A 27092-nucleotide genomic window follows, 5' to 3' on the forward strand; every position below is an offset into this window, starting at 1 on the left:
CATTTTGAAAGAGCCTAATGAAGGACAATAATAGTATCCGGTTTTAGTTTTGGCTATTAGATGTTGCAACCTATAAGCCAAAACTATTGCATTAGTGTACTGCTATGGACAAATGGCAAATGAGGAGGGGAGACAAAGCTTGTAGATGTTTTGGTTATTTATCGCCCCTTGACTGCCCATGGCACTGTTAATCCCTCTGACCCTTCCCACCTACTTCCTGACTGCCCCCCCCCCCAGCATAAACCCCCCACACCCACCTCACCGACCCAAAGCACATCCTCCTGGCATCCTTGAGCTGGCTTTAATCAAGCCTTAGCATCAAAATGTGTATTTGAAGTGCTTACCAGTGTTTTTTCAAAGCAGTCTTCTGAGAGTTAATTACTTAATTGGAGATTAAAATGCGCTACTGGTGTAATACAAATGTTTTAACTAGGCCTGCCTTCATCCACTCTATAATAGTACTTCACTGACGTCCACTTAAAAACAAGAATTGGGGAGACCATCAGGGGGAGCTGAGGGAAATGGCTGCCTAAAGCTCGGCTCTCAGCCTCGAGGAGACATTTGCAATGAGTTAGAGCAGACCCATGGAAAAAAACAGCGAGAAATACCTGTAATTAGAAGAAGAAACCATAGCAGGAGAGATACAGGCCGAATAAGAAGCAGAAACGAATTGTGAACGACAAACCAGTGCACAAGGCAGTCTACCCAGCCCACGACAAACCAGTAAGTTTGGTGGGCATACCGCGGAGATGCTCCGGGCTCCAGAGGAGAATCCTGAGACCCATCTCGGATCACGGTGAGGCAAAGAGGAATCAGCCCGGAGAAACTGTTGGAGCCGCGGCAGACGTTAGCAGCTTGCAGGAGACTGCCTGGCTGTGGGGCCCGGAAGGCGGCATAGAGATCTCCACATCAGCTCCGGGCAGAGAGAGTTGTGCGGGTGGTGCTGGACCCGCGCTGTGGGGCGGAAGATCTGGGGAAAGCCAGTGAGGATGGCTTAAATAGCATAGACCCCTGCGGCACACCAGCGGGAGGCGAAAGAGCGGCGACGGAGAGATTCACCCCAAGAAGGTTAGTGCTCCCGAAGGCTGATCCACAGCAGATGTAATACAGCAGCTCCCAGGTGCTGGCGGCACGGAGGGGCCTCCGTAGAGCATATGCAGACTCCAGCCCAGGCAAGATAGAGAGAGGGGTGTCGAGCTGACAGCCCGCTTAGGGCCTACACATTAAAGTGACACACGAAGGAGATTAGCTCACAAGCGACTCCGGGCCTAAGCCTAAAGCAGGGAGACGAGGCTCAAAACGCTGTGCGAGAACCAAGTCAGAAGTTAGCACTGCGACACAGGAGCCCAGGTTCCGAGAGCCCTACAAAACAGTGAACAGCGGGGGGGGGGGACCCATCTGGACTTCAAAACTCCTAATTTACAAAGGGCTCAAGGAGGATAAGGGCCTTGAGTGCCCCGGCGGCAGGGGCAAGCCAAAGAAGTAGGACCCAGCATAGCATAGAGGCAGCAAAAAGAGGCACTAAGCGACGCAACTCTCCAGAGGTAAAGATGGAGATAGATGGGGTACAGGGGCCAATCGTATACACCACCAATCCGCCTGAATGTTGAGAACCACTCCGGATAGAGGCACAGAAAGCGGGGCCAGCTGGAGACAACACCTTGCCAGCAACCAAAAACAATAACTGGAACCTGAATAAGCACAGGATCACAACACTAGAGGGGTGACTGGATCAGCACAGACCCCCCTGGGCCAGCAACCACAGCAGAGGAAGTCAGCGACATTCACATGCTCACAGAGGGGGGCATCAAAAAAGCTGCAGCAATATTGGATAACAGCAACAAGTGTCCAACGGACAACAGTACAGACATCAGACAAAATGGCCACAGTAGCCACCAAAGACGATATTGCAGGAATCCTGGCGGGAATTAAAGCACTGCGATCAGACATCCAAACCTCCATATCAGAAATATGTGGAAAAGTGGACATTATAGAAGGGAAGGTTGAAAATCCCGAACACAATCAAACCAATGTGGACCTAATGGAAATGAACTTGAACGCCAGGATGACAGATACTGATATTCAAGAGGAGGAACTAGCACTCAAAATTGACGACATGGAAAACAGAGAAAGGAGACTGAACCTGAGAATACTGGGACTAAAGGAGAAGGATGGAGAAACCCCTTAGCAAGTGGAAAAAAAACGGTCCAAGACATAATCAACCAATTGTTTTGAAGATGAGGGGGGAAAGAAGTTTCCATTGAAAGAGCCCACAGAGGAGGCAGGCCATTTGGTAAAGGGCCCCACTCAGTTGTAGTCCAATTTATGAGATACAAAGAAAAGACAGAGATTTTTGCCAGGGCGAAGCAGAAACGGGAAATTGCTTTCCAAGGCTCGCAAATGAAATTATTTTCAAGATCTAGCAAGCTTAACGCTGGCGAGAAGGAGAGCATGTAGCCCCCTGACCTTGTGGCTCACAGACCAATAAATCCAATACAGATGGGGCTATCCATTCGACTTCACCATCAAACACAAAGGAGAAGATTATGGGGTCACAACCCCTGAGGAGGCAATATAAGTCCTGCACAGCCTGGAGAACCAAAATGGTGACAGGGGACCGTAGGCCCCTCGGGTTCGCAGTCAACACAGAGGAGCGAAAGGACAGAAGTGTCAGAGGCAGAAGAGAGGCAAAGGAGGACAAAAATACTTTAAACCGAGTCCATTCCCGCCAGCGAAACCGCCATGAGAAGCCACGCAAAGATGGCCTCAAATGCATCACGACACACAGGCCTGCACCATCCAAACATGCTCCACAATTGGCAACACATGAGAACAAGGTAAGAGATATAGTAGGGTCAGAAATCACCCTCGTTGAGGCTGGAGAGGTAAACCTTGGTGGCCCTCAGTTTTAGGAGGGTATCTCCAACTCAAAGAACTGAGCCATCAGCAATGGCAAAGGTTCAGTTGACAAGTTTAATTAGTTATACGGTTAAGAGGGGGGACGGGAGGGAGAAGCAGGGGCGGGAAACCAAACCAGGGAGCCCAGTGTTGGGGGCAGGTTTCCCAACCGCGGATCAGTTAAGATTAATGCAGTTTGGGGAAGGGGAGGGGGAAGCAAGCGGCTTAGCAAAATTAAGAGAGAGGCATAGAATCCTGGGAGGACTCAGCAACATGTAGGCCAAAATGTGGTCTGCTACCTGACGGAATGGGATCCAATTTAGGGGAAACTAAAAGCGTCAATGCCCACCTGGGAAGAGCTACCTAAAGGGTGGGCACTCTGAACGTGAAGGGGCTCAACTCACCAACTAAAAGATCCCTACTGGTGAGATAGTTTGAGAGGGCGGAGCTTGACGACCTGTTCATACAAGAGACTAGACTCAAGGCGAGAGAGGAACGAGCATTGAGGGGGAAAATAGTGGGACAAACATTCTAGGCATCGGGAGATCGCAAAAAGGGTGGAGTGGTAATTATCCTCAACAAGAGAATCAGGCTAGAGAACCCAGCGGTGGAGCCTTCACTAGAAGGCAGACACCTTATAATCCGGGGCAAATGGGAAACCGCCCAAATAGCGCTTATAGGGGTGTACACGCCTAATTAAGGGCAGGGTCCATTCAATGAAGGAGCTCTAGCATCCCTGAAGGTGAGCGGGGAAGATTCGATCATGGTGGGAGGGGACTTTAATACATGGGCCGACCCCCAATTAGATAGGCAACAGACGAGAATAATGAGTAAGAGGATCCCGGGGGAGGAGCCAGGTAGATTTAAGGCCACGCTAGAGATGGAGGGGCTGATTGATGTCTGGAGGTACTGCAATCCAGGGAAACAGGGATACACATTCAAGTCAGAAGTGCATGACACATTCACTAGGATCGACTACTTGCTGATTGACAAAGAAAACCAGTCCATGGTCCATAACAGCACTATACGACCGGTAGCTTGGTAGGACCATGATATGGTAACATCCTTAGAGCTGGAGGGAGTGAGGCGCAGAAGCACAAGATGGAGATGTAATGACTCCCTGTGGAGGGACAAAATTTATGCACAAGAACTGGGCAAACAAAGAGATAGACAAATACTTTCAGATCAGTGATAATGGGGAGGTGAACAAGAACACGGTATGGGAGGCAGGCAAGGCGGTGTGGAGGGGACATATGAGAGAAAGGGCAAGGCGGAAGAAAGAACATAAAATCTTGCAAGACAAACTGAGGGGGGACATTGTGGAGCTGGAGGGGAGGAAGCATTCCGGAGGAACATCTGTCAACCCGCAAAAGGAAGCGGGAAGAACTTAAGGCCATGGGAAAGGGTGATGTAATAAGAAAGTTAAGGTTCCTAAAACAGACCTTCTACAAAAAGGGTGACAAGGCTGACCGAATGTTAGCCACGAGACTGAGTACCCAAAGAGCAGAAAGATGGGTGGAAGCTATCCAAACAGAAGAGGGTCAACCAGTGCGGGCTACAAACAAAATAGCTAGTCAATTCGCTAACTTTTATGAAAATCTCTACACCACAGAGGGGAGTAGGGATCTGAGGGAAATGAAAGAATACATAGAGGCAGCAGGTCTCAAAGAACCGGACCAATCCCTCCTCGACTCAGACATCACCCAGAAGAGGTTGAGGCAGCGATCAAAAGACTCCCGCAGGGAGAGGCACCGGGGGAGGACAGATTCACCATGGGGTTCTACAAACAGTTTGTACGAAACCTCTACCCCCACATGTCCTCACTCTTTAACCATATAAGAGAGTCAGGCCATGCTCCCCCATAGTTTTCAACTGCGCACATAGTAGTAATCCCCAAGGCGGGGAGGGACCCCACATGCTGCAAGTCTTACTGACCAATATCGCTCCTGAATGCAGACGCTAAAATATACACCAGAGTGATTGCGACACGAATGGGGGACTTCATGCCCCGCCTGGTTCACCCTGACCAGGTGGGCTTCATAAAGGACAGGCAAGGAGCGGATGCAATGCGAAAAACCCTTAACATAATGGAACATGCAGGGACCATCGAAGGTAATCAAGCCTTCCTAAGCATGGACTCCGAGAAAGCCTTCGCCAGAGTAGTGTGAGAGTTCCTGTGGGGCGTGTTGAGGAACATGGGTTTTGGGGAGACGTTAAGAGGGATCAAAGCCCTATACATGAACCTAACAGGAAGGTTGGTCGTCAACGCAATATAAAGAGAAATTGTCCTATCCAGGGGGACCAGGCAAGGATGTCCCCGCTCTCTGCTTCTATATGCGCTATCCATGGAACCTTTGGGTAACAACATCAGAAGAGGAAAAAACAATACGAGGGGTAACAATAGGGGAGAATTAATACAAGTTAGCAATGTTTGCGCATGACATCCTCCTCTACTTGGCAAACCCACAAAATGGTATCTCAAAAGTCCTGCAGACAATTCAAGAATTTGGTAGATGGGCCGGACTCAGTCAACCCTGACAAAGCAACACTCTTTCTTAACAAGGCCCCGGAACGTCAGGGGAACGACTCCATGACAGTGGGAGGCATACCAACATCACAGCAAACTTTGCAATACTTGTGAATGAACATCACAAGGACCATATAAAAACTCTGATTTTAACTTGCCCCCCCTGATGATAGAAATAGCTAAAGACTTAGAGCGATGGGCCAAACTTACAATATCCTGGCTGGGACGGCTCAATGCCATAAAAATTGTAGTGCTCCCCAAGTTACTATACCAATACCAAATGCTCCCCCTTGCCGTACTGGAATCCCATTTTACAGATCTAAAGAGATCACTCCTCAGATTCTTGTGGGAAGGGAAAAAGCAGAGAATCTCATATGCCATCCTGACCCAATCAAAGGAAAAGGGAGGAACAGGGCTTCCCGACATGTACACTTACTACCGGGCAGCCCATCTCAGGGCCATAGTCCCACACCTACGACAAGACGAGCAAAAACAATGGGTATCAATCGAAAACTACAGAATGAGGCCGGTCTCGTTGGGAGAGTGGCTATTGGTGCTGAAGAACTCATTCACGAAAAGCGTCATTGAACACTTTGCGATGGGATCTCTCTTGCGGCTATGGTGGCGGAAGGGGGAAATGAAGGGACTTAATTCATGGCCTTCACCCATGAGCTGTATCTGAGCCCCCCGATTCGCAATGAAATAACTCAACCACAACGATTCCAGGATTGGTACGAAGACAGTCTCGAAAGGGTGGGCCCGCTAATAAAACCCAAGGGGTGCATATCAATCCAAGACCTAGAGGCTGGTCTGCAGATGGGGCCACTGGATGTATTCAAATTTCTCCAATTAAAAGGGTCGCTGTCCTCGATGAAATGGAAAAATAACCTTATGAGAGACCTCACCCCCCTGGAAAAAATACACCAAGTGTCTCATCTCAAAATTATACACGGCACTCAACGATAAGAGGAAATACAAAACAGAGAGTCTCTGAAAAAGATGGGAAACAGATATGGGCCCAATGTTGTGGTGAACAGCACACATGACGTCGATCTCTGCCCAATACAAACTCCATGGCATAAAATGATTACACAGGTGGCAATTTGATCCAAAGAGGCTCTCGAAAATGTTCGCCCAAACGAGCCCTATGTGTTGGAGGGGATGTGGTACCCAGGTGGAATATTGGCACGTGTGGTGGGCCAGCCCAAAGTCACAGGCATACTTGGAAGGAGGTGTTAGCGTGGATTAGGAAGATTGAAGGGATCCCCAGGGAGCTAAACCCCAAGCTGGTCCTACTTGGTTTGCAACAGCAAGAAAAGGGATGGATGAAGGTACCACACATGACCCACTTCCTATTACTGGCGGCGAGGGCGTGCATCACGATCAGCTGGAAATGGCCCGCCCTACCAACTTTCCTCAAGGCCTATAAATGACAGATTTCAAGCCTCCAGGATTCCTCTTTCTAAGGACACATGCTACAAGAGACAGAAGTTTGCCGATTGCTTCCAGCCTGAACAGTTGTTGGGGGGGCGGGCAGATTTTTGTTTTTGCATTTACGGTTGTTGTTTAAGCAGTATGGGTTTTGAAAAATGCCTAATAAATGTTTTTTTTTTTTTTAAAGCATTGGCAAAGCCAACAGTGTTGGCTTGTGTATAACTACTAGGCATTTGCCAGACACTACTCATATATGCCCAGGTACTCGCACCATTTTGCCGCTGCTGCCATCAATGGCCAGTTAAGACCACCACAGCAGTAACTGCAAAGTGCCTTTCCCATGCCTAAACAAAAGCCCAAACTGTTGGCAGTGCCAATGCTCGTTATATTGTGCTTCAGACCCATGTCGTCCCGCTTCTTGGCACTGTCGCAATAGTTATTATATCACCCAATGTAATGGTGCTCAGTGTATCAATCTATCATAGGAACCCATGGGTCTCTAAATGAGGCCAACACAAGAGCACTGTGCCAAACTTGTATTACAACATCAACTGTTGCCATAATTGTAAACTATTTTTCAAAATGTCCACAATATTCTAATATTGTACTGTGCACTCCAAACTGACATTTGCGAGCAGTAGATGTCCATAGGGCATTAAAGGAAGTATCTGGATTTCTGGATGTCTGTTGGCGCAAGTATGTGATAATTAAATCAAACCGGCTCAAATCTTTGTGCACGCAGATCTGATGTATGAATGTCCTAGATAAAAATGCTCACATTCCAGGGATAACCTTTTTTTAGGATACATATTCTAGAAATAAATGTAGAAAACCATCACCAGATTTCCCGTTCCACATTATCGTAGTTAGAGATTTCTATGAGTCTTCTTAATAATGAACATTGTGAATCAAAATCCCAAATAAAAACATGCACACTTTTTTGTTTCTTTTCAGCGTGGAAGGATTTAACAAGTGGAGAAGTCGACATTCACAAGCTCCCAGGAGGACATTTTTATCTTAAAGACCCTGCAAATGAACATTTCTTGGTGAAGCATATTACAAAATCTTTTGAAACTGCCGAAATGTCCTATTTTTGAAGAGTTGTTTTACTAAGTTATGTTAGTGGAATGTATACCATGCACTACTGCAAAACAAAAGAGGTGAGGGATGGAAGGTTTAGAATTATTCTTATCCTTTGGCATTGCTATGGGAAACACATTCTTCGCCTGCCAAGCCATTACAAAAGGTGAAAGACAATATGCAAATCAGTCTTGGTCCTACCCCAAAGGGGCCCGTCCAGCCTGAACTGCTTGGTCACATCCGTTCTACACAAGACCACAAGTCCAAACATGTTTCAGCCTCATTGATCCTCATCAATGAGGAGTAGCTTGGGTTTTTAGGCCCAGTAGGCAAGAGACCCACATCTGAGCATACCCGCCCCACTTGGGGAGACAAAACAAAAGAGTTGATGTGACCAAGTAGTTTGGGCTGGTCATTCCCCTTTTGCCAGGCAAAGAACGATGGTCTGGAGGGTTGCCAAGAGCCTTGCCAGAGTATTAGATTAATTCTAAACCTTCCAGCCATCACCTCTTTTGTTTTACCATGCGTTACTGCCATTCGCATTGTCTCCAGGCTCTCTGGCAGATCTGAAAAAAGGGAGGGGTGTTAGGTTAGTGGGGAGAAAGGGAAAATGCAAGATTGCTTTGCTGTTGTGGTGATGCATGCCGACTGGAAGTGCCTGAGTGCAGGTCTGCTACTAGTTGTCCTGTGTAGAGAGCACTGAAGCATTTGTTTCCTGGTTAGTCTTGCTTGCTCGTGGTGCTGGCATGCGTTGACCTGGACTGTGGTATGTATGTTGATTGTGGCATTCTGTTGTTTGAAGGTTGTTTGGGGTGCTATTCACTTTCTGTGGGCAAAGGGCTTAGCTGGTATATATGTAGTGTGTTTGAGCACAGAGGTTGGGGAGGTTAGTAGAGGGCCTGGTGGGTAACTTGGTCGTTCCATCCGGTGTGGTCTTGGAAATATGTCAATTTTATTGCATTTCAGGTGAGGTAGTTATTATTATTAGTAATATTATTATAAGAGTATTTATTGATTACGGACCTAGGTTCAGGAAGCAACAGAGTGCTTTTCAATCACTGGGGGAAGAGCAAGGTTAGGGAGCAGAGAAACAAGGGAGTAGGGATCTAAGAACAGGGGAGGGAGGGCAATTGTCAGCAATAGATCTATAAGTAACCAGGGGAGGAAACCGTGGGGATCCGATCACCCAGTCTCAGGTATGGTGGGGAGTGGACGGTGTATGGACCTAAATGTTAGTGAGCCGCCATTCCTTGAAGAGGAGGGTCTTAAACATCTTCGTGAACTGTAGAAGTGAGGGAGCGAGTCAGATGTTAATGGGGAGGGGGTTCCAGAGCCTTCGGGTGTAGACGGAGAAGGCCTGTCTTCTGTTATTTTCCTTCCTGCGCCACCAGAGTTCAAGTCGCACATGTCCTTACTTTTGGTGGATCGTAGGCCTCTGGAGATGCTGAGGTTCTCGGTGAGTTAGCTTGGGGAATTCAAGGTGAGAACCTTGTAGATGATGCAGCAGAATTTTAAGATGGTGCAGGCTTGCAGCGTGAGCCAGTGCAGTTCCATGAGGGTTGGCATGATATGGTTGAATTTGTGGAGTCCTTTGATGATTTGTGCTACAGCATGCAGGACACATCTCAGGGGAGCAAGGGTAGTTGTCGCAAATGCCTTCCAAAAGGACATTGCTACCATATGGGTGGGAGAGGGCGAGGCTTGGGCAGCAGATCTGAAGTGGTTTTTGTGGTTTGTAGTTCTGAGGAGATGCTCTGAATCATCCTTGAGTAGGCTGGTATATTATGCCTTTATGAAAGCTTGGGGAATACCAAGAAGAACAGAAAATATAGAGAGCATGCAGCAGTGGGCACTGATTAGACAGTGGGTGAGTTCATGAGTAGAGATTCCAGAAAAGGCAGAGTCTTGATGGTGTCCCTAAGAATAACTCTGGCTATTATGAGGTCAAGGTGCCGTATCTAGGAGCCAGTCACATAAACTAGTACATTGAGCATACAAGACCAATGCACAGTAGGGCAAAATCACAGTTGACTACAAAAGGGAGACATTTGTGCTACACACAGGAGCAAACATACAGTGGGTCACATTGGAGCAAAACCAAGCAAGGAGAATCAGTGAGTGGGGCCCCTTGAATCAGTATGGTATATGCTAGAAAGTCTAATGGTCAGAATGTTAATGACTGGTGCAAGCAAATATGCCACATATAACATGGCCTGGAATGGCATAAGAGCATGGCAAGGCCTAACAAAGCATTAGAAGTTGTAGCAACGAATGAAAAAACAGAACAAGGGAAAACAGCCCGTGGGTCTCAGTGCACTCCTACCAATAGCTTAGCTTATGCAAACAGCTGCCATGTGCCTCTCTCGCCGTCTCTCTCCCTCTTTATCCCCTCCCTTCCTCTCTTTCTCCCTATTCCTTCCTCTCTTTCTCTCTCTCCCCCTCTTTCTCCTGATCGATCTCTATCGAGCCGGTTCTCATAGATGCTCTGTGTGCAGCAAGTACCTATGATTTGGCAGATGAAGTAGGGAGACTCCACTCATCAGCACACATGGAGTGGAAGGATTATGGGAGGCATAAACTTGAGGTTCAGAGAAAAAGGCTGCCAGAGAGATTGAGTCCCCAGGTGCTCACCTAATCCTTCCTAGTATGTTGATTGGCAAGCTGAGTACCGTCTCAAATATTGCTCTAATTTGCTTTCTCTTGTCCAATGCTAAAAGGGTCCTGCTGGAACTTTTGCCCATCTTGGGAATCAACAGCATTTGTCAGGAAAACGGGTGTTAGGCCAGGATCCCTGGCTTTTTCTTCCAGAAGTCGACTCCAGTTACTCCAAAAGGCATCAAACCCCTCTCCTATAGCAAACCCAGCCACAGGCCAAAAATGAATCCCCACAGCTGCCCCACTCCCTTTACCTGCTGTTGAGTTGGCTCCATAACTTCAGTTCAGAATGATGCTGAAACCTGGTATGGGGTCCTTCACTCTGGATGATATGATCTGACAAGATAAAAGGTTGAGATGGCCTCCTCAAAGTTCACCCTGAAGCTGCATGCACCTTCTCCTCACCTACATGGGTTGCCATTTCTGCAGGAAGATGAAAAGCAGCATTCTGACAGTGAAAGAAAAGTTGCACGTTTGGGGCTGTGTAGTGTGTTAATCCCACAACACTGCAATCTTATATTTGCAGCATCTTTTGCCCATTCCAAGGTACAGATATCTGGCAGACCCCATTGGAAAGCTCTGCTGAGGGCTGAGGTATGGGCCATTGCATTGCAAAAGGTACCTAGACAGACTAATTCATCACAAAAAGGGTGCATGATTTGTTACCCCACAGATCAGCAATGTGAAGGCTGCCCATATGTGGTGTCAGATTATGACTGAAGAGTCTTCAAAGTTTCCAATGAATCATGTATTCCCAAGCAGGAATACAGCATTATCAAATTGTAGTTGCTGTCACCCCAGAGATGAGGAGAAGCTATTCAACAGTGTTATCTTAATAAGGTGTTAGCTGTCCCCACAGGGGGTGTTCTGAACTCAGGAGGGAACCACTTCACCCATCAACACCTATGTGCACAAAAATAGGGGCAGACGGGGTTGCCTTTCTGGAATAAGATAGTGTCCTGGCTTAATTTCTTTACCCACCTATGTACACTTTTCCACAATCTGGTACCATTTCTAGCATGAGTGTTTGCATAACGTTGAAACTAGTTCTAACAGCTACAGCAATGACATGATTTGGCAACGCAGGCTTATTTGACTGCCTTCTAATTTTCAAACTGTCTATGTAGTCAACATGTGTATGAGTGTAAGAAAAAACAAGAAAATCAGACCAGCAAAAAACATTCTTTTTTTTTTTAACTGATGGAGAACAAAAGCAATTTGCCGGTCATGGAAGATGTTATCTACAATAATTTCAAACCATGTTCGGTCTACATTAAAAAATGCTTCAGTCACATGGAGACGACAGTCACATGGAGAATAAGCAACATCCTGAAAAGACATAGATGGTTCAATATGAAAGTGAAATATCAACTTCAACTTCACGTTCAGCATTGTGGAATTGAAGGCATGAAAAAAAACACCAATGCTTCAGCCACGACTGTTCCAAAATACAGTATGTTCTACTGCACAACGGGACAATGATGATCCTTCAGCTATCCTCTGTACCTTTCTAAGTGACATATGTGCTAAGATGATGACACTACAGTTGGGTGCCTGTGCATTTCAATTATGCTTTCAATTATGCTTTCTCATTTGATGTAAAAATTGTGTGAGCGAATAGTAATGATGCATGTCATGAAATTGAGGACGTTTATTTTGAAGACAATGTGCATTTGTTGAAAATGTTGTGTATAAAATAAAATCAAGCCCCTTCTACAAATGTCTATCAAAAGGATGAGACATGTCCGAATTGGTTGTCCCAATCCATGTATATTGCAACTGTGCCAAAGTGGCCATTCAAAAGCTGTAGGGCTGATTCAAAGTGGCAAGGAATTAGATGCTTACATGTTTGTATATTATGATTTGACATTGTATTACGAAAATACATGTGCCCTCTCAACTCCATCTGTGATCTGGACCATCTATCTCATTGACTCCATTCCCACCAAAGCACCCATAGCATTCTTGGGGAACTTCAACCTCCCAAAACCTCTCCCATCCACCAACTAGAACTCCCTACTCTCCCTTCACAATCTACTAACTCCCAGGGGCAACTACCTTGACCTCTTCTTCTCCTCTTCACTTTGCTAATCACAAAGGTGACCCCTCCGCTTTTGACCGTTCTATTCAGTGCTGGAAATGGAAAACATTTATTGGGGGAAAGTCACTTCGTAGGAGGGGCAGGGCTGTGGGGTAGAGGTGGAGCTAAGGGTGTGGCCCAGATTGCGCAGCACAGTATCTCTGTATAGAACCCAATCCTGGCAATTTACATAAAAGCAAAGAGCATTATGTGAACGACATAATGTCCACAATTTTAAATGTTAAACATGTATTATAGTGATTCGTTAAGAAAACATTTTAAGCAAATATTGGACTCTTCTATTTTGATTGTTCACAATATTCACCCTAATAAAGAGATAAATGCAGGGCATATATACCAGTTTGAATAGGTGCAAAACTGTATGCGAGGCTTCAGCAGTTTTGTACTGTAGGCACTGGTGATCATTTCTGGCGCATAGGTGGATTTATGCTGGGAACACCTTACCCAGAATCCACTCCCGTACTCAGCTCTTTAAGGCGGGGATCCATGGTTGGTTGCTTGCAGCCACAGAATTAAGATCAGTGTGATTTTCTGACATGTTTAAGTACATATGTTTATGCATTCGCTTGTACACGTGGAAAGGATTATGTTGGCTAGGCCTTCCAATGTTTCAAAGATGGACTAATTGAACACAAAAGTGATATTGGAAACCATAACTGGAGGTCCATTGTTGCCCGCCATTACATTGAGTTCCACCACACTGTTGCTCAGTTACAAGCCTAACAATCAGATCCAGGAAAGCGATCTTGCAAAAAGATTACTTCAGAGGGAGGCGTATTGGGTATTTACGAACAATCCCCACATGGGTTAAATGGGTGTCTTGTTTGGTACGTTTACATGTACAAAATACAAGAATTGTTTACATTTTCCTTCAGTTAACCAATATTTTAGCGTTCCCGTGGTCTGTTTTCTATTTGTACACAATTGGGCATGTGAATGTCAAGTCATGATAGTTTATTTCTGTATTAGTTGCAACTTTAGTAAGCACTTTTGGCATAATGCACACTTCCTTTCTTGCTAGCTTGTAAACAGGTGGACTTGCAAGAGCAAATTGAAAACATGAAATATCCCAGATGAAAGGTTGAAAGTGGTACACCAGAGTGGTTGATTTTTGTTTTCACTTTTTAGGGCCGTCACAGGTTTGTAATATTATTTTCTATCATTGTGTTTATTGCCAACGCTTGACAAGGGGGAACATGCCTGCAAACAAGTTGTGCCTTGTTGTGAACGTTGCAAGTCATGTATAAATTCAGAAGAATGAATGAATGTTAAATGTAGAAATGTCTAAATACTTCCAGGTTATTTGAGCACTGTTACCTGTGGTTTACAATTGGCACAACCAGAGGGCTGCCAACACCTGGGCCTCTGTTGACCAATTTGCCATGCAGAGAGACCAGAGTCAAGGAACCTGCATCTACCTGTACTCACTCAACAGCGTCTCTTTCCTGTGAGATCTTTTCTGCCTGCTTCATGGTAGATACTGTCCTACCGATCCTAAAAAATGTCGACTGATCTCAGTCATCCTTCAAACTATCATTATGTATCTCTCCTTCCACACAAATCAATAATCCATTAACTCCTTTTTCACTGGATCACCACATAGCTGGACACTAATGACCTATGTGACGCTCCCCAATCCAGTTTCTGCCACCGCCGTCCAACTGAAACATCCTTCACCCACACCCCGAATTTTCTGACCTCTTTGAATGCAGTGGCCCACTCCTATTCTTTGGACACTTGCAGACCCCTGGAATGGAAGACACTGCTTTTGACTGGATTGCTCATTGTCCCTTCTCTATCTCATGGAACAGGGCATATTTGTCTGAACCACCCTACCTATTGGTGTTCCCCAAGGCCCTGTGTTTGTCCCCTTACTATTCGCCCTCTGCCTTGGTCAATTGATCTCCAGCTTTGGGTGCTCTCATCACCTCTTTGCAGACCAGATGCAAATATTCTTCACTTCCCCTTATTTGTACCCTCACTGCTTGCATTTCCACTACCCTCTCATCAGTCCACCAGAGGATGGCACTTTATTGTATAATGCTTCTCCAGCATGGGGTCTAGCATGGATTCACATGCTCATGAATGTTCCCTGTCGTCAGGCTGGGAATACTGAATAAATGAAAAAACTGTTTCACTTTAAAAATGTAATTCTCCTCTAAACCAGTCACTGTCCTCTGGGTCATACTGCCCCATCCAATGACAGTCCTCGCCCTAAACCCAGCCTCTGGCAGCCATCTTCAGATTTTTACCACACACTTCAGTGTTGGGAGTCCTCGAGTTTGCTGTCTGAGCTATTTGTACCGACGAGAAAAAAGTTCCTTTTTGTTTCAAAGAGACCATGCTCTCTTTCCTTCATCTGCCAACAGCAGGGACAGCGTTGTCTGTGAAGATCCAAGTGCTATGATTTCATTGAAGATTCCCGAAGGCCATCTTGGGCCTACTTCGCGCCCTCCGACCATGACGGAGGAGAAGGAGGGAAGGTCCCTCTTCAGGCCCTGCACCAAATTCAGGCTACGGAATGTGTTTGCTGAGGACAAGCACCTACAATGCCTTGAACGCCTACACCCAGACCAAAAGGTGGTAGAGTGCGAGATATGCCTCGGTTTCTCCAAGAAAACAAAAAAGGACAAGCATAGTAGGCTGGCGGCATGGTTTAACACCATGGCCTCTGATCCGTGCTCCGAGCAGGGTCATGTCTTGTCCAGGACCGGTGGTCCGGGGAGCGGTCTTCGAAGTCCTTTGAGGGCACCTCATCTGTGAGGGCCCAAGATCTGCAAGTCCAAGTCCACCAGGTTTGCAGCGGAAGCGTGCCCCAAGGTGAATAGGTGCGCTCAGCATCACCTTCTGCCTCCATTGCCAGCCTTCAAACAAGCTCATCTTCAAAGAAGTCATTGTCAGAATCAGAAGCTACTGACCTCGAATGCTCCTCACCTGACTCCTTAGAGGAATCCTCCTGGGTTGATGTCTTTGGTCTTCTTCTCCCCTCCTTCTTGATCTCCTGTGGTTCTTCGTCCGCCTTAATGCTCTTCCTTTCCTTCTTCTCCTTCTTGCGCTCGTAGAGATAGGGACGAGCTCCGCTTGAGGCCACCCTGACAGTGGTAGGAACAAGCTGTCGGGTGGACCCAGGGGAGCCAGTCCCGTAATACCAGGAAAAAAGCCAGTTACGGCAGAAAAAACCCTGTAGATGGCGAGCCCTTGCTGGCAGGGAGTGTGTCAGAAGTGGAAGAGGCTGGTGACTTGTATGCGGTAACCGTACTTGAATCCAAGTCTTTCCAGACGAGGTAGACTTGTGTCGAGAAGGATAGGGCGAGAATCCACTGCGATCCAAGGAGGGCAAAGCGGAGGCTGCACAAGAGCTGTCAGCAAGGAAGGTAAGTCTATACTGCAGGTAAGAGTGAGAGAGTGGAGGAAGAGAGAGCGAACAGAAGCGGAATCGGGCAAGGAAGGGAGAGAGCGTGCGGGAGCTAAGGCGGGCGAGCAAGCGCCAGCGAGAGAGAGAGAGAGAGAGAGGGAGAGAGCCAACACCGGAGAGCGAGAGAGAGAGAAGAATGAGAGAGCGAACAGAAGCGGGATCGGGCAAGGAAGGGAGAGGGCGAGCGGGAGCACAGGGCAGCCTTATGTACGGGAACCCGTACAGAAGGAAAGAGCCTAGAAACAGGGAAAGCCTAAGCGAGCTGAGTACTAGAAAGGAAGTAACAAGGACCAAGCTCGAGGAGCGGCACTGCAGGCGAAGTTAGCGAAAGGCTGACAATGCGAGTTGCAACGCACAGCGTTGTGGGCGTTGCTGCCTTTTAAAGGAAAAGGACCAAAAAAGACTAGAACGGTAAGGACCGCAAGGAGCCTAAACTACCCTCCATCTTTTCCACAGTGTCCAGGGTCGCGTTCTGACAGTATGCCCCCTTCCCAGCCGGGATCCCCCGGGCTTACCCGGATGACAGCGGTGAAAAAGACGTAACAAGCGAGGGGCATGGATGTGGCTACTAGGTTCCCAGGTACGCTCAGCAGAGGAATACCCCTTCCAATGTACCAGGTACTGAATAGTACCATGTCTATAGCGAGAATCCACCAGCCTCTCCACCTCGTATTCCTCAGGTTCTGGGTTATCTGGAATTGATGTGCGTGGCACTGTCCGACCATGCGGGTCCGATAGATAGGCCTTGAGAAGGGACGTGTGGAACACTGGATGGATGCGCTTCATACTGTGACGAAGTTTCAGGCGAAAGGCCACCGGATTGATCTGTGAGGAAATGGGGAAAGGCCCAATGAATCTGGCAGAAAACTTCCCTGGGTGTAACCAGCGTGGCAAGAATTTAGTGGACAACCACACCTTAGTGCCGACCGTCCATTTGGGGTTCTGAGATCTCTTCCTGTCGGCGTACTTCTTTTGGAGCTCCCTGCTAGTCTCCAAGTTCTTCTTAGCCTCCCCTTGTATATGTCTTAGTTCACTAAGCCTTTGGTCAACCGCTGGGACTGCAGTCGATGGTATTCCGACCAAGGGGATATGCATGGGATGAAAGCCATAGGAGAAAAAGAATGGACTGGTTCCTAAGGAAGAGTGTACTGTGTTATTGTAGGCGAATTCCGCTGTGGAGAGAAAAGACCTCTCACTCTCCTGTTCTTGACCACAGAAACAACGAAGGTACTGCTCTAAAGTGGAGTTCAGACGCTCAGTTTGTCCGTTACTCTGGGGGTGGTATCCGGAAGAGAGAGCTCTACTGATCCCCAGAGTCTTGCACAGTGTAGACCAGAAACGGGAAGTGAATTGAGAGCCTCTGTCGGAAACAATAGTTTGGGGAAGACCGTGAGGCCTAACTACATCTCTCAGAAAAACCTCTGCCAATTCCGGAGCCGATGGTAGGCCAGGTAGAGGAGAAAAGTGTGCCATCTTACTTAGGGAATCCACGGTAACCATGATCGCGGTAGAGCCCCTAGAGAGAGGAAGATCCACGATAAAATCAGTAGAAATGTGTTCCCAAGGACGTGTTGGCAACTGTCCTTGTTGAAGGAGACCCAAAGGGCGATGCGAAGAGGAATTACTGGAGGCGCAAATAGGACAGGCAGCTACATAAGCCTTTACATCCTTGGCCAAAGTGGGCCACCAGAAATACCTTGATACCAAATCGGTCGTGGCTCCTTGCCCCTTGTGGCCAGCAGAAGGTAGATCGTGACACCAAGACAATGCTTGAATTTGAAGCTCTTTAGACGGAAGGAACAGGGTGTCCTTGTAAAAGTACACTGTTCCTCTCTTTTCCAATGAAGACAGATGGTCGTTGGGTACCTGGGTAGAACCAGTTGTACGTTCAACCTCTTGTAAAAATGAATTGACCGCTCCTAATATCTTCTTTCCCGACAGAATCTCCACAGACTTGATTCCGTCTACCGGGCATTCCTCTCCTAGGCTCCGGGATAAGGCTTCAGCCAACACGTTCTCCTTCCCTGGAAGATACGTGATGTCAAAGTCAAACTGGGAGAAGAAATAGGCCCACCGGGCATGTCTGGAATTGCGACACTCCACATGTTGGAGTACCTTAAGGTTCCGATGATCCGTTCTCACCAGAAACGGATGAGCAGCCCCCTGTAACAGGTGCCTCCACTCAACACAAGCCTGGCGGATGGCCAACAATTCCCGTTCCAACACCGAGTAGTTTCTTTCGCTCGGGGTGAGAGTCCGGGAGTAGTACGCCACCGGGTGTTCGATACCATCCTTACCGGACTGTAATAAGGCTGCCCCTATGGCACCTCCAGAGGCGTCCGTTTCAACCACAAAGGGAAGGGACTGATTGGGTTGAACGAGGATGGGCGCAGTGGTGAAGGCTTCTTTAAGTACTTGAAAGGCTCGTTCTGCCTTCGAATCCCATACAAATTCTTGTCCCTTCTTTAGTAAATTGGTAATAGGTAGCACGATCTCCGAGAAATTTGGGATAAATCGTCTGTAGAAATTCGAGAGACCCAAGAACCTTTGTACATCCTTAGGGCTGCTGGGAGTGGGCCAAAGAAGTACCGCTTTCACCTTCTCGGGATCCATCTGAACTCCTTCTTTGGAGAGAATAAAGCCTAGGTAAGGAACAGACGAGGATTCGAAGATGCACTTCTCTGGTTTTAACAATAGATGGTTCTCTTGCAGTCTTCTTAACACCTGCTCCACGTGTCTGTGATGTTCGACCGGAGAGGAAGAGAAGACAAGAATGTCGTCAAGATAGACTACTACAAAAGAATAAAGCAGGTCTGAGAAAATCTTGTCCACAAACCGTTGCAAAACCGCCGGAGCGTTTACCAGTCCGAAGAGCATCACTCGATATTCGAAGTGTACCAGAGGAGTTCTGAAGGTGGTTTTCCACTCATCTCCCTCCTTGATTCTCAACAGATGGTAGGCACCTCGAAGGTCGAGTTTGGTGAAAATGTTTGCCCCCTCAACAGCTTCCAGCACTTCCTTTATAAGAGGCAAGGGGTATCTGTCTCTTATTGTCAAACAGTTCAAACCACGGTAATCAATACACGGTCTCAATTCGGAGGTCCCTTTCTTGGGTATGAAGAACATAGACGCTCCGGCAGGGGAGCGTGACTCTCTGATGAGACCGTTCTGAATGTTCGCGTCCAGATATTCCTTAAGGGTCCTTCTTTCCGGGAGAGACATGGGATACATTCGGCCGAAAGGAACGGAAGCACCCGCTTTTAATTCAATGGAGCAGTCTTCAGGCCGATGAGGAGGTAAAGAGCGTGGTAATTCATCTTCAAAAAGTTCAGCGTATCGTTGGTAGCAGAGTGGCACCAACTGCACCACTGAGGCTGACTTGGGAGTGGGGATTCCCTTACCAGGAACCGGATTGGTCTGGAGAAGGCAGGAAGAAGTGCAGAATAATGATGAAAAGCTGATAGTGTTGGCTGACCAATCTATAGTAGGATTATGCTTACGTAGCCATGATATACCCAGTATTACTGGGAAGTGTGCAGCTCTTATCACATCGAAAACAATCTGTTCTTGGTGTTGAAAAAGACGCATAGTAGCGGGTATGGTTTCTTGTACAATGGGCCCGGAGGAGAGTGGGGTTCCATCCACTCCTTCTACGGGTAAGGAACTGCTTTTCTGCAAAAATGGCACCCCCTGATCTTGAGCCCATTGGACATCGATGAAATTACCCGCAGCACCGCAGTCCAACATAGCCAAGACCTCTACGGTGGGATTGGGCTCGAAAGTGAGATGAATGGTGAATACCAGCAATCTATTGTCATCTTCGATAGCCTTCTGACAAGTAATGTTGCAGGGATTGGTCGTCTCTGCCCGGTTCTTATCCCTGCTCAAGACCGAGGAGAAGCGTTTCCCGAACGTCTTGGAGGTACTTCGGGGCAATTCCGGAGCAAATGCTTAGAAGATCCACAGTACATGCAGAGACCCAGATCTCTACGTCTCTTTCTCTCCTCTGGAGTCAGGGGGCCTCTAGTAGTTCCGATCTGCATCGGTTCCTCAGTCTGGTTCCGATTTGGAAGAGGAACTGGAGTAGTGCTGGCAGAAGGAAGGTTTCGGAACCTCCTCCTTTCTTGTCTTCGCTCTTGAAGTCGGTATTCCAGCTGAAGAGTCAGGGTCACTAGTTCTTGGAAGGAGGGTGGACGAGCCACTCTGGCGAGTTCGTCTTTGAGATCGTCATGGAGTCCCCGACGAAAGAGGGTTTGTTGAGCCGAATCAGGCCATCCTGCATCCTTTGCCAGTCTGATGAAAGCAGAAGCAAATGTTTGAACACCTTGATTCCCTTGACGAATGTCCAAGAGGGCTTCATAAGAGGAAAACAGAACCTCAGGTCTTTCGAATCTGACTCTCATCTGCTGGGTAAACAGAGAATAATCGTTGACTGCTGGATCGGATTGAGATATCAACGGGGTGGCCCAAGCCAAGGCGTTTCCAACGAGATTAGCAACGAGGAAACCAACCTTGGACCCGTCTAGTTCGTAGGCCTTTGGTCTAAAAGTGAAATAGACCATGCAAGCATCCAGGAATTCCTTCAAATGCTTCGGATTGCCATCATATTTTCCAAAAGAGAATGACTGTGGAGGCAAGTCGCCCCGAGTGTCATCTCGTACTGCGATCTGTTGCCGTAGACTGACATTTTCGGTTCGGAGATTCTGTACTTCAGTCTGAAGGCCTTGGATTGCAGCTACCATCTCCTGGATCTGTTCTAGGGAGGCCATGTTGACTTGTTGGCGTTGCAAACTGTCAGAATCGGAAGCTACTAACCTCGAATGCTCCTCACCTGACTCCTTAGAGGAATCCTCCTGGGTTGATGTCTTTGGTCTTTTTCTCCCCTCCTTCTTGATCTCCTGCGGTTCTTCGTCTGCCTTAATGCTCTTCCTTTCCTTCTTCTCCTTCTTGCGCTCGTAAAGATAGGGACAAGCTCCGCTTGAGGCCACCCTGACAGTGGTAGGAACAAGCTGTGGGGTGGACCCAGGGGAGCCAGTCCCGTAACACCAGGAAAAAAGCCAGTTACGGCAGAAAAAACCCTGTAGATGGCGAGCCCTTGCTGGCAGGGAGTGTGTCAGAAGTGGAAGAGGCTGGTGACTTGTATGCGGTAACCGTACTTGAATCCAAGTCTTTCCAGGCGAGGTAGACTGGTGTCGAGAAGGATAGGGCGAGAATCCACTGCGATCCAAGGAGGGCAAAGCGGAGGCTGCACAAGAGCTGTCAGCAAGGAAGGTAAGTCTATACTGCAGGTAAGAGTGAGAGAGTGGAGGAAGAGAGAGCGAACAGAAGCGGAATCGGGCAAGGAAGGGAGAGAGCGTGCGGGAGCTAAGGCGGGCGAACAAGCGCCAGCGAGAGAGAGAGAGAGAGAGCCAACACCGGAGAGCGAGAGAGAGAGAGAGAGAGAGAGAGAGAGAGAGAGAGAGAGAGAGAAGAATGAGAGAGCGAACAGAAGCGGGATCGGGCAAGGAAGGGAGAGGGCGAGCGGGAGCACAGGGCAGCCTTATGTACGGGAACCCGTACAGAAGGAAAGAGCCTAGAAACAGGGAACGCCTAAGCGGGCTGAGTACTAGAAAGGAAGTAACGAGGACCAAGCTCGAGGAGCGGCACTGCAGGCGAAGTTAGCGAAAGGCTGACAATGCCAGTTGCAACGCACAGCGTTGTGGGCGTGGCTGCCTTTTAAAGGAAAAGGACCAAAAAAGACTAGAACGGTAAGGACCGCAAGGAGCCTAAACTAGCCTCCATCTTTTCCACAGTGTCCAGAGTCGCGTTGTGACAGTCATCTACCCCAGCTAAGCTACAGGAGAGATCAGAGAAGCCGCTAACAGAGGAGAAGAAGGCTCAACCGGCAAAGGTGAAGACCTCGTTGGCGACTCCGTCAAAGGCTACTGCAACCACAGCAGCTAAGGGTGCTGATTCTACAGAGGGTGGCTACCGCAGCGCAGAAAGTGTCACTGCCCCCACGGCGCAACACCACCACAGAGACTTTGGCAAAGTCTGCAGGTAGGCCAAAAGGGGTGAAGATACTGGCTCAGGTTCCGGTTCAGAACCCTCAAGGGGGAGAAAAGGGGGGGGGACAAGGAGGCCGCGACGCAGCCCTCCCAGGTCGCTTCCCAAGCCATGTAGGTCTCGTACTGTGGGATGTTTCAACCCACTAGTCCAGGCACTGCAACATTACTGTGCATTGCTTGCATCAGGAACATCAGAATGGCCGCCGGAAAGCATGCTGCTCGCAAAAAATCACCCAAATGTGCGCAGTAAAAATCTGAAAAATAGGTCACCATCCCCTTTTGCCTATCTCAGTGGTAACACAGGAGACCACTGCCAAAACCCATCATTTGGCTGCCCACACAGCAAGGTTGATTGCAAAAGAAACACAGCTGTGTGAAAATCCGTTTTTCTTGGTTGTCAAATTTGCAAAAATCATGGCTCACAAACCACCCAAAAGATCCAACCTCCTTGTTGGGTGTTAAACATAATTCTACTTCAAGAATCCACATAAATACAATGTCCACAGAAGTACACTTATCAGAAGAAAATCCACATTGAAGATTGCTTGCTTGGAGAAATATGTCAAAAATGGGTGCAATACCGTTGCTCACCTCTGTCAGAAGCTGGCGATTTCTAAAACCTGTCATTTGTAAAGTTGGACATTGAACTCAAAGTATGCCAAAGAAAGACTTGCTATCAGAAGCCTAAGAGGTGGAAACAATTAAAAACTTTATTTTAAAAAGGCTTGAATTAAGAAATTGGTTGATGTATTTGTTAAAAATGTAAGTTATATTTTAAGACACGACAATTTCAGACATTGTGTTTAAAAGTTAAAGTTAGCCACACTGAGCTTCAAAGACATTCCACACCTTCTCCCAAACAAAGGAGTCTTCCCCCTGCTCTCTGCTAAGAAACTGGCATGCTGGTGTGAAAGGAACTGCTGGCAGGTTGCTCTGAGTGTAGACAATGGACTCCCTTGAGCTGAATGAAAATGCTAATTCGGGTGTGACTGACATCTACCCTGGCAGGAAGAAGCTCAGGTGACTCTCTGACTCAGCCATGCTTGGAGGTGGGCCAGACTGGAAATGTGGATTGGAAACCAAAGTAACTATGTTTTTGGAAAAGAAATATTGTGCCGAACTGACAAAAATATGAAACTTAGAGATTATTAAAATGAAAAATTCACTCACAGTTTAAAACTAAACTGGAATCTGTGCGACATTCAGAGACTGAACCACAACATTTTAAATATTGTAGCTATTGTGATTATGCTAGGAACATGAAAAATTACAGGAATATGCCCAGAGGGTATGTGCATGTATGTATAAAAAATTGTACAGATCTGAAAATGTGTAACCAACCAAAAGCGTGAAAAATTGTCATTTATGAACCAAAACTCGTAGGAAGATAAGATTTGGACAGAAACGTACCTTAGTCAATCTGTCATGTAATTATGTATTATTAACAAGTTGTGCATATTGAAAATATGTTTTTGGGAAAAAATAGATTTTCTGGGTAAAAGCAAAGGGGAGGTTCTTCCCTAGATTGTAAATGGCAGCATCACTCTGACACATCATGACACACACTATTCCTTTCTCAAATCAGGGGACAGGTAATTCTCTGACCTATCAGATCCTTAGAGGGTTGGGCATAGACAATCAGCCTTCCCACCCACTTTGGAAAATGGATAAATAGGTGTCAAGATCTCTGCTTCCAAAAGGTCAGGGTTTTCCCAACTCCCTTGGAAGCAGATCCATAACCCAGGTTCCGAGTGCCAACCAGTCCCAATTGGGACCTTTTGGACCCAGTCCTGGCGCCACTGGCACCAGGCTCATAAATATGCCCAGTCCCAGCGCTGGAAGCGCCGGGCTCATAATGCTTGGGTGGACTTACCTGCAGCAGACCATGCTGCTTACTTGCCTGCCAGTTGAGCCTCTGATCCTCTTCTGTTTGGAACTGCTTTTCCTGTTGGGTGGGGCTGGAGCCACTCCCTAGATTTAGAACACTGGAACTCTTCTGGAAGGCAGGAACTCTTTTCTTACCAGGAACTCTTTTCTTACTTAGGCGTGGCTGTGGAAGGAGACACCTAAGCACTACAGGAGGCTATTTAAACCACACCCGGTGGATGAATCTTGCTTTGCGTTATTCTGCACCCTCTGCAGCAGGACGCTCATTGTGTCTTCTGCATCCAGTCCTGGGCCTAAGGAAAAAGGCTTACCATCCTGAATCCAGTCTTCAGCAACACCTATAAAGACAAGAAAGAATAGGTTAGCATTCCGGCATCTGAAAGGCAAAGGCTTACCATCCTGAATCCAGTCTTCAGCAACACCTATAAAGACAAGAAAGAACAGGTTAGCATTCCGGCATCGGAAAGGCAAAGGCTTACCTACTCTTCGTGCGCTCCGGAGGTCTTCATACTGCATTCCGGCATCTGAAAGACAAAAGCTTACCAACTCTTCGCACGCTCCGGAGGCCTTCGGCGCTGCATCCGCATCTGAAAGACAAAACAAGGTGCGTTTAAAGACATTGGGGAACTTTAATACTGACGTGCCATTACTCCTTTCCACATCTAATCCAGTGGGTATTCCGGCACCCTGCAGCCGCTCCGAACTCGTACCTGCAAAATAAAAAGACAGTTAGAGCGCCTCGTGAAGCAGGCAACATGCGCTTACTCACGTGCTTCCAGGCGCTTCTATTCATCACACGGGCTCCATCTTCAACTCACTTCAGCCCGTCATCCGCCATCGCCGGAACCCTGCAAAACAAGAGACATCATTACTAAAGACTTTACGGCGCCTCTGCGAGAATCAGGTGAGAGTTACAATAGGGACTGTTGAGGACCCTCACAGACACACACTTTTTAACTCATCACTGATCAACCGGTGAAGCGCTCTGCAGGAAGAACGCATCTCTAGATCCAGACTCCAGAACCAAACTCTAGAACCAGAACCCTGAAGCAGAGGCCTAACCCAAAAAGCTGAACCCATTTCAGCAGGCCTTTAAAATATAGCAACCTGATTTTAACCCCTAAACTTCCAAGGGGCACCATAAAATCCAACAGCCTGGCTGAGCTGTTTTGCTGCTTCTAGCTAAGAACCCCGTGCTAGAACCAAGATCCAGACCCATAGAGCAGAGCTGTACCCAGAACCGACCCGTTGGATCCAGTCCAAGAGGCCGTGCAGACCAGAGTGCCTTGCTGAGAGCAGAGTCCAGGTGCCCTGAATCCTGTCCGGTGGTGAGTGAAGTCCAAGCCAAACCTTTGACCAGATCTTTGACGGGCCCTTCCATTCCAAAGCCATAGTAGTGAGTATTTAGTATAGAACTGTCCATAGTCATCTCTTAGTTTAAAGTAATCCTATTCAGTCCATCTCAACCTATCCATAACTGCATTATAGAATCTCTTTTGTCTACCTTGAATTCTTCTCTCATCCACATAATCCTGGGATAACCATAGTGATAATCATCTTGACACTAATATATATTTTCTGGAGAAAGGCAATCGTCTCAGGCAGATAGAAACCATCCGGAGGCCCCTCTGGATAGGTGGCTGTGCTGTCCCTGTAGTTTGCGGCTCCATAGACTCCCTAGTGTTAAGAAATCTTTGTTCTAAATCTTCAGCAGCGCATCTTTCAATTTGAAATCTTGACCTTTTTGAGAAAAATCTACCTTCCCTAAAACCTCTAACTCTTCAACCGTACCTTCTAGGTTCCATAGTTTTTCCGTAATCGCGTTTCTCGCACGCGGAAAAGTTGCCACGAATTTGCACTTGGCTCAATTTCATTCCATATTAAAATAGCTATTTCTTGCTTTCAACTTCTGAGTTTCGTTTTCCATCTGCTAATCATTCACATAATCATTGCTAGTGTTTTTACCTGACCCAATCCAAAGCAACTCACTAGTTCTGAAGCCCACTTAGCGAATTAAAAATCATTTTAGCATTTTTCCCATCCAATTCAAACCACATCTAAAAGCAATTGACCTGTTTAAAATCATTACTGTTCTCTCCCAGCTTGCTGGGGGGAATCGGGATTGAAATTGCAATTGTTGATTGTTATTCCTGAAACCTGTGTGCCCTCATTCCATATCTCCATATTGCATATTAGGGGGGGATTGAGTCATATCGGGGAAAGAGTGATCACATTGTTTTGATTGAATTCATATCGTTTCATTTATGTGCTGCATTAATTTCATATCTTTGCATTCATTGAACCCATCCAAAGTATTCTCTGCTACATTCTTCTTCCTATTCCTACTCCTTATTGATTAAAGAGATTGTTGATATTGTCATATTACCCATTGCTGATCATTGTTCATATTCATAAGCGTGATATTCAGATATTGTTCATATCTCTAAAAGTGATATATATTGTTCAATTCTTCAAATAAATCTTTTAACTTTGCAAAACAACCTTCTTCTTGGTTCAGTGAGACCGGGGGGATTCAAAGAGAGGGGCGTTATATAAGGGGATATCATCCAGAATTAAAAGAACTTTTGACATAAAAATATATAAATAAGGGTTTCCATTGGGCATCCCATACTAGGCTGTCAGGTTCCGCAATCTTCTTTCCTGGTGCAGAGGCAGCACAAACTCCTGCCTCCCTGTTGGGTTTTAGTACCTGAGTTAGTATTACTACAGGCCACCGCAGCCCTTCGGAGAAAGAGGGTTAGGGTTCGTTGAATGGATAGGTTGGGGGTTTTCAGGAACACCGGAAAGAGGGTTGGGAAAAGTACAGATGGACAGGTAGGGGGTGATTAGGGAAACATGCTCCTCAACCCCTGCTTCTGTGTTGAAGATGTCCGCCCTCACACACTTGCACTCTTCACTCATACATAACATTCTCTGTAAGAGTGGGCCATTGTACTGGAGCCCAAACCAGAGTGCCGGATCTGGCGGCACATGAATATACTGCCTTAATTCAAGTCCTTAACTGTGCCCCCACATTGCTTCATGTAG

General features: G+C 47.0%; 1 protein-coding gene across 1 annotated transcript in view; it reads left to right on the plus strand.

The window, feature by feature from the left end:
• OLAH (oleoyl-ACP hydrolase) overlaps nt 1-26429 on the plus strand; it is a 545979-nt gene extending 519550 nt beyond the window's left edge. Inside the window, exon 7 of the mRNA XM_069648395.1 lies at nt 7814-26429. Coding sequence (XP_069504496.1) covers nt 7814-7956 — 143 coding nt within the window. The 3' untranslated portion in view covers nt 7957-26429. The remainder of the gene's footprint in view (nt 1-7813) is intronic.
• The last annotated feature ends 663 nt before the right edge of the window (nt 26430-27092 follow it).

This window comes from Ambystoma mexicanum, chromosome 2q, assembly GCF_040938575.1.
Source record: "Ambystoma mexicanum isolate Mex_15411 chromosome 2q, UKY_AmexF1_1, whole genome shotgun sequence".
In the NCBI taxonomy this organism is placed as follows: Eukaryota; Metazoa; Chordata; class Amphibia; order Caudata; family Ambystomatidae; genus Ambystoma; species Ambystoma mexicanum.